The 14,236-nt window shown below is 43.3% G+C and overlaps 1 protein-coding gene across 1 annotated transcript in view; it reads left to right on the forward strand.

Moving 5' to 3' along the window:
* Positions 1 to 13,820, forward strand: part of tyro3 (TYRO3 protein tyrosine kinase) — a 42,546-nt gene extending 28,726 nt beyond the window's left edge. The window contains 7 exon segments of the mRNA XM_078289604.1: positions 243 to 323; positions 4,827 to 4,919; positions 5,501 to 5,622; positions 6,455 to 6,564; positions 8,075 to 8,234; positions 9,584 to 9,720; positions 11,954 to 13,820. Of these exon segments, the coding sequence (XP_078145730.1) occupies positions 243 to 323; positions 4,827 to 4,919; positions 5,501 to 5,622; positions 6,455 to 6,564; positions 8,075 to 8,234; positions 9,584 to 9,720; positions 11,954 to 12,398 (1,148 nt within the window). The 3' untranslated portion in view covers positions 12,399 to 13,820.
* The last annotated feature ends 416 nt before the right edge of the window (positions 13,821 to 14,236 follow it).

Below are 14,236 nucleotides of genomic sequence, written 5' to 3' on the forward strand. Positions count from 1 at the left end.
TCTCTGCTGGATCAGGCCGGACAAACAGGTCGCTTCATCCAAGCGATCTGATTGGTCAAAGACTCATTATTGTTCACTTCTTTGGAGGAAACTTCAGTCAGTACATGTTGTAACCTGTATTAAAGCCAAAATCCCCTAGATGGTGCTCTTACTGGGATTGTTGAGACTTCAGTGCTGTAACCATAGTAACCATAACGTGTGTGTGTGTGTGTGTGTGTGTGTGTGTGTTTGTGTGTGTGCAGGTGAGTTCGGCTCGGTGAGAGAAGCCTTCCTGAAGATGGACGATGCGTCAGTGCAGAAAGTGGCGGTCAAGGTTCTGAAATGTGAGTTTCACTCGTTCAGCTCCGTGTTTCTCTGCAGGTTTTCACTGCAACCAAACACTACAGCAACTACTGCAACCAAACACTACTGCAACTACTGCAACCAAACACTATAGCAACCAAACACTACAGCAACTACTGCAACCAAACACTACAGCAACTACTGCAACCAAACACTACTGCAACTACTGCAACCAAACACTACAGCAACTACTGCAACCAAACACTACAGCAACTACTGCAACCAAACACTACAGCAACTACTGCAACCAAACACTACAGCAACTACTGCAACCAAACACTACTGGAACTACTGCAACCAAACACTACTGCAACTACTGCAACCAAACACTACAGCAACTACTGCAACCAAACACTACTGCAACTACTGCAACCAAACACTACAGCAACTACTGCAACCAAACACTACTGCAACTACTGCAACCAAACACTACTGCAACTACTGCAACCAAACACTACAGCAACCAAACACTACAGCAACCAAACACTACTGCAACTACAGCAACCAAACACTACAGCAACTACTGCAACCAAACACTACTGCAAGTACTGCAACCAAACACTACTGCAACTACTGCAACCAAACACTACAGCAACCAAACACTACAGCAACTACTGCAACCAAACACTACTGCAACTACTGCAACCAAACACTACAGCAACTACTGCAACCAAACACTACTGCAACTACTGCAACCAAACACTACTGCAACTACTGCAACCAAACACTACTGCAACTACTGCAACCAAACACTACAGCAACTACTGCAACCAAACACTACAGCAACTACTGCAACCAAACACTACTGCAACTACTGCAACCAAACACTACTGCAACTACTGCAACCAAACACTACAGCAACTACTGCAACCAAACACTACAGCAACTACTGCAACCAAACACTACTGCAACTACTGCAACCAAACACTACAGCAACTACTGCAACCAAACACTACTGCAACTACTGCAACCAAACACTACAGCAACCAAACACTACAGCAACCAAACACTACAGCAACTACTGCAACCAAACACTACTGCAACTACTGCAACCAAACACTACAGCAACTACTGCAACCAAACACTACTGCAACTACTGCAACCAAACACTACTGCAACCAAACACTACAGCAACCAAACACTACAGCAACTACTGCAACCAAACACTACTGCAAGTACTGCAACCAAACACTACTGCAACTACTGCAACCAAACACTACAGCAACCAAACACTACAGCAACTACTGCAACCAAACACTACTGCAACTACTGCAACCAAACACTACAGCAACTACTGCAACCAAACACTACAGCAACTACTGCAACCAAACACTACTGCAACTACTGCAACCAAACACTACTGCAACTACTGCAACCAAACACTACAGCAACTACTGCAACCAAACACTACAGCAACTACTGCAACCAAACACTACTGCAACTACTGCAACCAAACACTACAGCAACTACTGCAACCAAACACTACTGCAACTACTGCAACCAAACACTACTGCAACTACTGCAACCAAACACTACAGCAACCAAACACTACAGCAACTACTGCAACCAAACACTACAGCAACCAAACACTACAGCAACTACTGCAACCAAACACTACTGCAACTACAGCAACCAAACACTACTGCAACTACTGCAACCAAACACTACAGCAACTACTGCAACCAAACACTACAGCAACTACTGCAACCAAACACTACTACAACTACTGCAACCAAACACTACTGCAACTACTGCGACCAAACACTACTGCAACTACTGCGACCAAACACTACTGCAACTACTGCAACCAAACACTACTACAACTACTGCAACCAAACACTACAGCAACTACTGCAACCAAACACTACTGCAACTACTGCGACCAAACACTACTGCAACTACTGCAACCAAACACTACTACAACTACTGCAACCAAACACTACAGCAACTACTGCAACCAAACACTACTGCAACTACTGCAACCAAACACTACTACAACTACTGCAACCAAACACTACTGCAACTACTGCGACCAAACACTACAGCAACTACTGCAACCAAACACTACTACAACTACTGCAACCAAACACTACAGCAACTACTGCAACCAAACACTACTGCAACTACTGCAACCAAACACTACTACAACTACTGCAACCAAACACTACAGCAACTACTGCAACCAAACACTACTGCAACTACTGCGACCAAACACTACTGCAACTACTGCAACCAAACACTACTACAACTACTGCAACCAAACACTACTACAACTACTGCGACCAAACACTACTGCAACTACTGCAACCAAACACTACTGCAACTACTGCAACCAAACACTACAGCAACTACTGCAACCAAACACTACTGCAACTACTGCGACCAAACACTACAGCAACTACTGCGACCAAACACTACAGCAACCAAACACTACAGCAACTACTGCGACCAAACACTACAGCAACCAAACACTACAGCAACTACTGCGACCAAACACTACAGCAACCAAACACTACTGCAACTACTGCGACCAAACACTACAGCAACCAAACACTACAGCAACTACTGCAACCAAACACTACTGCAACTACTGCGACCAAACACTACAGCAACCAAACACTACAGCAACCAAACACTACAGCAACTACTGCAACCAAACACTACTGCAACTACTGCGACCAAACACTACAGCAACTACTGCAACCAAACACTACAGCAACTACTGCGACCAAACACTACAGCAACTACTGCAACCAAACACTACTGCAACTACTGCAACCAAACACTACAGCAACTACTGCAACCAAACACTACAGCAACTACTGCAACCAAACACTACTGCAACTACTGCAACCAAACACTACAGCAACTACTGCAACCAAACACTACTGCAACTACTGCAACCAAACACTACTGCAACTACTGCAACCAAACACTACAGCAACCAAACACTACAGCAACTACTGCAACCAAACACTACAGCAACCAAACACTACAGCAACTACTGCAACCAAACACTACTGCAACTACAGCAACCAAACACTACTGCAACTACTGCAACCAAACACTACAGCAACTACTGCAACCAAACACTACAGCAACTACTGCAACCAAACACTACTACAACTACTGCAACCAAACACTACTGCAACTACTGCGACCAAACACTACTGCAACTACTGCGACCAAACACTACTGCAACTACTGCAACCAAACACTACTACAACTACTGCAACCAAACACTACAGCAACTACTGCAACCAAACACTACTGCAACTACTGCGACCAAACACTACTGCAACTACTGCAACCAAACACTACTACAACTACTGCAACCAAACACTACAGCAACTACTGCAACCAAACACTACTGCAACTACTGCAACCAAACACTACTACAACTACTGCAACCAAACACTACTGCAACTACTGCGACCAAACACTACAGCAACTACTGCAACCAAACACTACTACAACTACTGCAACCAAACACTACAGCAACTACTGCAACCAAACACTACTGCAACTACTGCAACCAAACACTACTACAACTACTGCAACCAAACACTACAGCAACTACTGCAACCAAACACTACTGCAACTACTGCGACCAAACACTACTGCAACTACTGCAACCAAACACTACTACAACTACTGCAACCAAACACTACTACAACTACTGCGACCAAACACTACTGCAACTACTGCAACCAAACACTACTGCAACTACTGCAACCAAACACTACAGCAACTACTGCAACCAAACACTACTGCAACTACTGCGACCAAACACTACAGCAACTACTGCGACCAAACACTACAGCAACCAAACACTACAGCAACTACTGCGACCAAACACTACAGCAACCAAACACTACAGCAACTACTGCGACCAAACACTACAGCAACCAAACACTACTGCAACTACTGCGACCAAACACTACAGCAACCAAACACTACAGCAACTACTGCAACCAAACACTACTGCAACTACTGCGACCAAACACTACAGCAACTACTGCAACCAAACACTACAGCAACTACTGCGACCAAACACTACAGCAACCAAACACTACAGCAACTACTGCAACCAAACACTACAGCAACTACTGCGACCAAACACTACAGCAACCAAACACTACAGCAACCAAACACTACAGCAACTACTGCAACCAAACACTACTGCAACTACTGCGACCAAACACTACAGCAACTACTGCAACCAAACACTACAGCAACTACTGCGACCAAACACTACAGCAACCAAACACTACAGCAACTACTGCGACCAAACACTACAGCAACCAAACACTACAGCAACCAAACACTACTGCGACCAAACACTACAGCAACTACTGCAACCAAACGCAACTACTGCAACCAAACACTACAGCAACTACTGCAACCAAACACTACAGCAATTCCAACAACTGTCGCCATAGCCATTTATTAAATCCAGTGACTTTGTTGCCCCCCCCCCCCAGCTGACATCACTTCCTCCAGCGACATCGAGCAGTGTCTGAAGGAAGCGGCCTACATGAAGGACTTCCATCACCCTAACGTCATCCAGCTGATCGGTACGAGAACACACACTTGACTTGGGTTCTGGTGACTTGGGTTCTGGTGACTTGGGTTCTGGTGACTTGGGACTTGACTCTGACTTGTACTTTGATGACTTGAAAAGGTTTCTAAAGTCTTGACTTGAGATCTTGTGTTTGTGTAAATGACTTAGATTGAAAGTGATGAGATTTGTTCCAGCGGACGACTGAATTTAAATTCTGTTTTCTGAATTTGTATGGAATGATTGAATTTATTGAAGTTGAAACTGATTATAGAAATCAAACTCATGATGCTCTTACCAAGTTTTTATCCTATTAAAACCATATTGCATTGAAAAGTCCTAGATATTTAGTTTTCTTTAAGATATTAAATTGATACTGGACTCTTGATTTGTTCTGACTTGACTTGCTGTTCTACATTTAGACTTGAGACTTGACTTTAATGACTTGGACTTGACTTGGATTTGACTTGATAATCTACATTAGACTTGGGACTTGACTTGAGACAGACTGGGGACTTCCAAGGTTAAAGGTGTCTCCACAGTGATTGGAGGAGCAGGTTCAGGTGTGGTTTGATTGACAGCCTGTTCTGCCAATAGGAGTGAGTCTGCACCGGCGGCCCGGCCAGCGGCTGCCGATCCCGATGGTCGTTCTGCCGTTCATGAAGCACGGAGACCTGCACACCTTCCTGCTGCTGTCCAGGCTGGGAGAGCAGCCCTTCGTACGACACACACACACAGAGTCATATACACACACACACACACACACACACACACAGAGTCATATACACACACACACACAGTCATATACACACACACACACACACACAGAGAGAGAGAGACTATTTCTCTCACACCAGTCAACAAGTCCACTCCATTCTGTTCAAGTTAACTGCTGCCTCCTTGTGGCAGAAGGCGTCACTGCAGACTGTTGTGAAATGATTCTTTAAGCAGCTGTGTAATATGTAATAAGGATTAACGACCATCATCTCAAAATAATCCCTCAATGCTTCTCATTATCCTGCTGATTGCATTTCATTCTGTCCTGTGATTGATTGTTGATCAGTTGGATCTAGTTCGGCTCGTTCTGTGTAAAGTCCTGTGACAGACCGGGATGAAGGACTGGACAGATAATGAACCTGAACTTCACATATGAGATTCAGTACAATATACTGTACTGGATCCTGTAGATTTAATTCATCTAACACCTTCCTGTCCACAGAGGAAAGGCTTTATAGACAGACAGAGAGACAAGTCACATTCAGATTCAGATTCAGATTCAGATTTATTGGCAGGTAATCAGGTAGAACTGAGTTTTGTCAAAGCATGTTACAGTACAGGATAAAATAAGGTACAATACAGATGGACATGGAACAATAAAGGATAGACACATTCAGTTATTATAGGAACTCCTTTTTTTGTCCATATGATAAATACAATTATATGCAATACTATGGACTTAGAGACTTAGTCATAGATTCATATGCAAAGATCTTCACTGTTGTCTCTCTCTCTCTCTCTCTCTCTCTCTCTCTCTCTCTCTCCCTCCATCAGGACTTGTCTCTGCAGACTCTGATCCAGTTCATGTTGGATATCGCTCAGGGAATGGAGTATCTGAGCAGCAGGAGCATCATCCACCGAGACCTGGCCGCCCGAAACTGCATGTCAGTCCAGCAGGAAACCGGTTCAGTTAGCTGACTGAGTTAAAGGATCAGTTGATTGATTTTTTCTGGAATATTCTGACAAACAGTTTGGACTCATTGTTGCAGCAACTGACAGCTGACTGGAGACAATACTGTCTGTGGGTCCAACAACTACAGACAATACTGTCTGTGGGTCCAACAACTACAGACAATACTGTCTGTGGGTCCAACAACTACAGACAATACTGTCTGTGGGTCCAAGACTACAGGAGGAGGAGAGGAGTTATATACAGGAACAAACTCACTGAACTGATCCTTTCAGTCAGTTATTAGAGCTCAGATGTAATGACAGAACAGAGTTAGCAGAACTTATTACTAAACTCAGTTGGACTTTATTAATTTCCTGCTTTCCCTTTTCTTATTCTGCCCATTTATACTGTCACTATGTTCATCAGCTGTTCGGTCAGAAACGGGCCGCTTTGACAGCTTCGTTTCTTTATTTTGGGTTTTTCATTTGTTTTTAAATTCAGTCCCAGGCAGCGTTTGTTTTTTCAGATTCTGTCTGCAGGGAGAAAGCAGAGATTTGTTCAGATTTAAAGAGGAACATGTGGAACATACTGGAGTTTCACTTCAGTATGAGCCAATACTGATTCAGAGAGGAAAACTACCAGATCACTTCAGACCGGTGTGGTTCTGGGAAACCTGTGTGTGTGTGTGTGTGTGTGTGTGTGTGTGTGTGTGTGTGTGTGTTGCAGGCTGAATGAGAACATGACGGTGTGTGTGTGTGTGTGTGTGTGTGTGTTGCAGGCTGAATGAGAACATGACGGTGTGTGTGTGTTGCAGGCTGAATGAGAACATGACGGTGTGTGTGTGTGTGTGTGTGTGTTGCAGGCTGAATGAGAACATGACGGTGTGTGTGTGTTGCAGGCTGAATGAGAACACGACGGTGTGTGTGTGTGTGTGTGTTGCAGGCTGAATGAGAACATGACGGTGTGTGTGTGTGTGTGTGTTGCAGGCTGAATGAGAACATGACAGTGTGTGTGTGTGTGTGTGTTGCAGGCTGAATGAGAACATGACGGTGTGTGTGTGTGTGTGTGTTGCAGGCTGAATGAGAACATGACGGTGTGTGTGTGTGTGTGTTGCAGGCTGAATGAGAACATGACGGTGTGTGTGTGTGTGTTGCAGGCTGAATGAGAACATGACGGTGTGTGTGTGTGTGTGTGTTGCAGGCTGAATGAGAACATGACGGTATGTGTGTGTGTGTGTGTTGCAGGCTGAATGAGAACATGACGGTGTGTGTGTGTGTGTGTTGCAGGCTGAATGAGAACATGACGGTGTGTGTGTGTGTGTGTGTTGCAGGCTGAATGAGAACATGACGGTGTGTGTGTGTGTGTGTGTTGCAGGCTGAATGAGAACATGACGGTGTGTGTGTGTGTGTGTTGCAGGCTGAATGAGAACATGACGGTGTGTGTGTGTGTGTGTGTTGCAGGCTGAATGAGAACATGACGGTGTGTGTGTGTGTGTGTTGCAGGCTGAATGAGAACATGACGGTGTGTGTGGCGGACTTCGGTCTGTCTAAGAAGATCTACAGCGGTGATTACTACAGACAGGGCTCCGTCTCCAAGCTGCCGGTGAAGTGGATCGCTCTGGAGAGTCTGGCTGACAACGTGTACACCACCCAGAGCGACGTGGTACACACACACACACACACACACACACACACACACACACACAGGCCAACCCCGAGTTTTGTTCCAAAATAAAATAGTTTGTTGCAAATTGACTGATGCCATTCAGCATGAAGTGTTGCCTCCCTCCTCACTCAGGTTCACTGCTCAGTTACTGCTTTTTGCTTTGTCAGCCAGTATAGTATACTATAGGATAGAATAGTGTAATATAGTATAGTATACTATAGGATAGAATAGTGTAATATAGTATAGTATACTATAGGATAGAATAGTGTAATATAGTATAGTATACTATAGAATAGTGTAATATAGTATAGTATACTATATGATAGAATAGTGTAATATAGTATAGTATACTATAGGATAGAATAGTGTAATATAGTATAGTATACTATATGATAGAATAGTGTAATATAGTATAGTATACTATAGGATAGAATAGTATAATATAGTATAGTATACTATAGGATAGAATAGTATAATATAGTATAGTATACTATAGGATAGAATAGTATAATATAGTATAGTATACTATAGGATAGGATAGAATAGTATAATATAGTATAGTATACTATAGGATAGAATAATATAATATAGTATAGTATACTATAGGATAGAATAATATAATATAGTATAGTATAATATAGGATAGAATAGTATAATATAGTATAATATAATATGGTATAGTATCGTATGGTATAGTTAGCATAATATAATACAGTGTGGTATAGTATAATATGGTGTAGTATAGCATAATAAGGTATAGAATCGTATAGTATAGTATACTGTAATATAGTATAATATGGTGTAATACAGTATGTAGTAGAATATGGTAGTATATATGGTAGTATAATGTGGTTTGGTATAGTATAATATGGTATAGTATGTAGTATAATATGGTTTGGTATAGTATAATATGGTATAGTATGTAGTATAATATGGTTTGGTATAGTATAATATGGTATAGTATGTAGTAAAATGTGGTTTGGTATAGTATAATATGGTATAGTATGTAGTATAATATGGTTTGGTATAGTATAATATGGTATAGTATGTAGTAAAATGTGGTTTGGTATAGTATAATATGGTATAGTATGTAGTAAAATGTGGTTTGGTGTAATATAGCATAACATGTTATAATATAACGTAAACCAGCTGTCAGTCTGCTGGTGATCTCACTTCCTCCTCCAACACGTCGCTCACTGAAGAGACTTGCAGGATCATGTGGGAGAGAAAAGCCCTTCAATATGTTTTTGTAAACACCCATTGACTGTGTTGTGTGTGTGTGTGTGTGTGTGTGTGTGTGTGTGTGTGTGTGTGTGTGTGTGTGTGTGTGTGTGTGTGTGTCTCAGTGGGCGTTCGGGGTGACGATGTGGGAGATCATGGCGCGCGGACAGACTCCGTATCCCGGCGTGGAAAACTCTGAAATCTACGAATACCTGATCAAGGGCGAGCGGCTGAAGCAGCCGGCGGACTGCAGAGACGACATGTGAGACTTAATATGAAGATTCATTTATTCATTATTAATGAGCAGCTGTATGGCTTCATCCCTGTGTGTTTAGCTGCATCTTTATCAACACAAGTACAGCTACTTGCCACTGCACCTCCCTCCTCCCCAAATATTAAATATGTGGGCTGCACATGGTGTGCTCAGCACACTGAGACTCCACTAAAGAGCAGATGTTACACACTTACAGCTTAACGCCACTTTATAATATCCCGTCCGGGTCGGTCGGTGCTTGTGAACTCTTCTCTCTGGATGGACTGACCCTTGAATCTGGCTCTGCTCCATTGACATTGAATGGGGCGCTGACTAGGTGGAGGTTTCTGTGTTCTTTCACCCAAATTAAATTCTGGGTCGTACCTGTTAGCAGCACTAGAATATGAATTTAATTTTGGTGCGACAACTCAACTCAGCATCTAAGGCCAAGTCTATTTCCATTAACAAGGAAATGTTTTTTTTTCCTGATGTTAATCACTGATGTTAATGTGATGTTTTTAGAACCAACGCTGCTGTCTCATTATATTACTGCTGATGGGACGTCCTGTATGAGGAGGCTCTCTCTTCTTCACTGTCTCCTCTACACGTTGACTGCTGTGTGGTTATTGTTTACCCTTGGGCAGAATAAAGATTTGACTTGATGGCTCAACAAAGTCAGATCCCCATTCGTTGTCAATGGAGCCGCCCCTGACTTTACATCCCAGTGACATCATCAGTCTAGAGGGTTCTGGGATTTCCAGCTTCAAGAAAGAGCGCTGCAAGTTCACAACTATCCACTGAACAGAAACATGTGAATTCTTTAAATGGGTGCCATTCCCCTTTAATTACCAGATGGATAATTGTAGTAAAGCAACACATCTCTTAAAATCTTAATGTTATCTTTAATAAATATGGAACAACCCAGAGGCTTTCCTCAGATCCCCATCAAGAAAACATGAATATTCCCTCACAGACTTCTCCTCTGCTGTCTTTTATTTCTTGTCTACGTTTTGGTAAAAGACCTTTAACCTTTAACAAGACATTTCTCACAGCAGATCCACAGTGATGACCCGACCTACAGTAAATACAGTATAGTGTATACAGTGTATGTACTGTATGTACAGGACCTACAGGGACACACCTATCTATCTAGTCACCTTCCTCCAGGTGTGACCTCATCACCTGAATTGATCTTATATATATATATATGTATATATATATATATATATATATATATATACATATATACTATATATATATACTGTATATATACTATATATATATATATATACACATTGGGTCGTCACTGTTTATGCCATGAGAAATGTCTTGATGAAGGTCTTGTATGAAACAAGTATAAATAAAAGACGCAGCGGAGGTGAGGTCTGATCTCTGATGTTCGGATGCTTTGCATTATGGGAGGATTTATGTGCACGTGATGACATCACACCAGGAGGCAGCCATGTTTATACAGTTAGTCCGTATGAATCATATTATCAGGTAGAATGCATGTGTTACTTATTTGTTTCTATATTATATTGTGTGATAAGAGTCTTAACATCACGGTCAGTATTATGGAACTGAAACTGAACCAGGAAATAATGGAGGAGAACAAAATGAGATATTCACCATTTGAAGGAGTATTTTGTAAGCAGAGGCTTCAGATGATTCCTAACTTGAGAATTATTTCTGGCGCAGGTCAAACACCTTCATGGTTACTATTCTGTTGGGACTCATGTTAAGACTTTTGATTACAAAACAGTTCTGTGGTTTGAGATGCTGACTGATGATGTTCAGGAAGCAACGTTTTCCCCAGATGGATGTAGAGCTCAGAGTGAAAGACTTCATGTTTATTAGAGCAGTTTGTGTTGTGTCTGTGGTCTGTCAGTTATGAGATCATGTGTTGCGTGACTGTCTGTCGTCTGTCAGTTATGAGATCATGTGTTGCGTGACTGTCTGTCGTCTGTCAGTTATGAGATCATGTGTTGCGTGACTGAAGCGTGACTCTGTCTGTCGTCTGTCAGTTATGAGATCATGTATTGCGTGACTGTCTGTCGTCTGTCAGTTATGAGATCATGTGTTGCGTGACTGTCTGTGGTCTGTCAGTTATGAGATCATGTATTGCGTGACTGTCTGTCGTCTGTCAGTTATGAGATCATGTGTTGCGTGACTGTCTGTGGTCTGTCAGTTATGAGATCATGTATTGCGTGACTGAAGCGTGACTCTGTCTGTTGTCTGTCAGTTATGAGATCATGCACAGCTGCTGGAGTCCGGTGCCGAAGTGTCGGCCGAGCTTCCAGCACCTGATCGACCAGCTGGAGGCGCTGTGGCTCGGCCTGTCGCCCGCTCCGCCGAAGGAGCCGCTGCTGTACGTCAACCTGGAGGGGGAGGAGGCGGAGGCGGGCGGGGCCTCCGGAGCGGGAGGCGGGGCCCCGGGGCCGGAGGAGGCGACGGCGGCCTGGGGCGTCCCCTGGCAGCACGGGGGGGCGGAGGACGAGGAGAAGGACTGGCTGATGGTGGCGTCCGGCGCGGCGCTGGCCATCGGAGGGGATTACAGATACATCATCGGCCCCTGCGGCGCCTCCGAGGAGGAGGAGGAGGGGGGAGGGGGGAGGAGGAGGGAGTCCGCGGACACCTTACGGGACGAGGCGAGGGACGAAGAGGACGATGTCGTCATTAATGTGTGAGGTCCGATTGGACCGGAGAGCGGCCTATCGCCACGCTCCCTCCTGTCCCGCCTCCTCTGACCCGGTGTGACTTCCTGCTGGGCGACAGACCGTCAGCCGGTCTGAGACAGAAACACTGAACCTGAACCTGAACAGAGTCCAGACCGAAGCAGAGCCTGAGGGGCCGGGCTACTTCCTGGGTACGTGAAGTTCAGTCTACAGCCACTGGAAATGGTTTTTATAATGTATGTTTGAATTTTGCACACGAGTGAAACACAGCGGCGGCTCCTCCCTCCCCCCCCCCCCTCCCTCCCCCCTCCACACAATCAGAACCTCTAATGACCGCACAGACGCACCGGCCAATCAGACGCCACTCTCTCCGATCCAAACAAAACTCTGTCCGATATTCCAGCGGCCGACTATGAGGATATTTCAAACCATCACCCAGCTCTGACGCATGTCCTCTTTCATGTCCTCATTTTGAATTCCTGTCACGCACGGCGGTGCTCCCTCTGAGCTGAGCTAAACGACGTGCTGTAGTAATGAGATTTATTCCTGGTTATGATTCTGACCCGGTAGAGGCTAACCGTCAGCATCACTGCACTGGACTGTTCCTGGACTGTGAATTCATCACCTGAACAAATGCTGCCGTGGTTTTTAGTGCTGTGGATGTTTGGATCTTGTTGTGCGTTTGAATTTTGCTGCTTAAAAAGACTCACTTGTGCTTTTCAGGCTCTAACATGGATTCCCCTGATGAAGTTTAGCACAGTTACTAATAATCTATTTTTAATTTAACTTGAATAAGCATTTCATGGGACCATATTGCCGTAGCCTTGTGAATGATTTTTTTTCTGGAGCATATCACTGAATTTTACACTAAATAATATGCAGACGTCTTATGTATTTGAGTCAAATGTACTATAAAGATGTAATTATGTTGTATTTTAGAAATCTGGGATGTTTTAGTGAAGCTCAGGGCTTGAAATGAACACAAGCTACCAGCCGAACGCTGCTCAGGTTTGGTTGTACCTGATGAGTCAGTAATTCATTTTAGCAGGTAGCCAACAGCCATTTGTTCAGTCTACAATATTTTAAAAGCCACTTCGGCGGCTAAGAAATTCTCAAACCGCTAGTTACTGTAGTCGGTCGACTAAAAGTTAGTTTCACGCCCTGACGTTTGAAATGACTGATTTTAATTTTTTAGCTTTCTGGAGCATTCCTTGTGTTGGGATATCAAGGGACATAAAGTTTTAATATTTCAGATGTTTTGTATATTGTTATAAAAATGCCTTCCAGAGATACAACCTAGATTTATCCAGAAGCAGACTGTCCGTGTTGTGATGTTCTTACCTGTGTCTGTCTACTGTGTTCAGATCTGTGCTGGTTCCTACAGAAGCAGATGTGTAATACTCATATGACAAACGAATAAAGTATTATTTGTGTCGTGTTTTATGTTTTCTCCGGCTTCATATCATACCAACATTTCAAATCCAGTGCAGAGGTAGACAGTCTGCCGATGAGCAGTCCTGAGAGCCAGCGGCAGGTTCAGGCCACCTGGAAAATAAAACCATGTACAACTAAAGAAACAAGGACAGATCCATACAACAGGGAAGAAATGAATGGGGAGCCACTAAGGACAAACTGAAGGTCGTTCTTATAAAAGCAAGTATTATATAACCTACTAAAAAAGCAGTCTTGTAGTGGCAAAAGAGGGTAAAGTAAGACCTCCACTCATAAATACCCAATATAAATATAAATCAATTATACTTTAAGAGATGATTCCTTTAAAACCCCTAACCTCAGAGCTTAGATCAGTTTCATGCTGTATAGTATGACGTTTATTTCAGCTTAAAGGTTCA

Source organism: Centroberyx gerrardi, chromosome 17 (assembly GCF_048128805.1).
Source record: "Centroberyx gerrardi isolate f3 chromosome 17, fCenGer3.hap1.cur.20231027, whole genome shotgun sequence".
Classification (NCBI taxonomy): Eukaryota; Metazoa; Chordata; class Actinopteri; order Beryciformes; family Berycidae; genus Centroberyx; species Centroberyx gerrardi.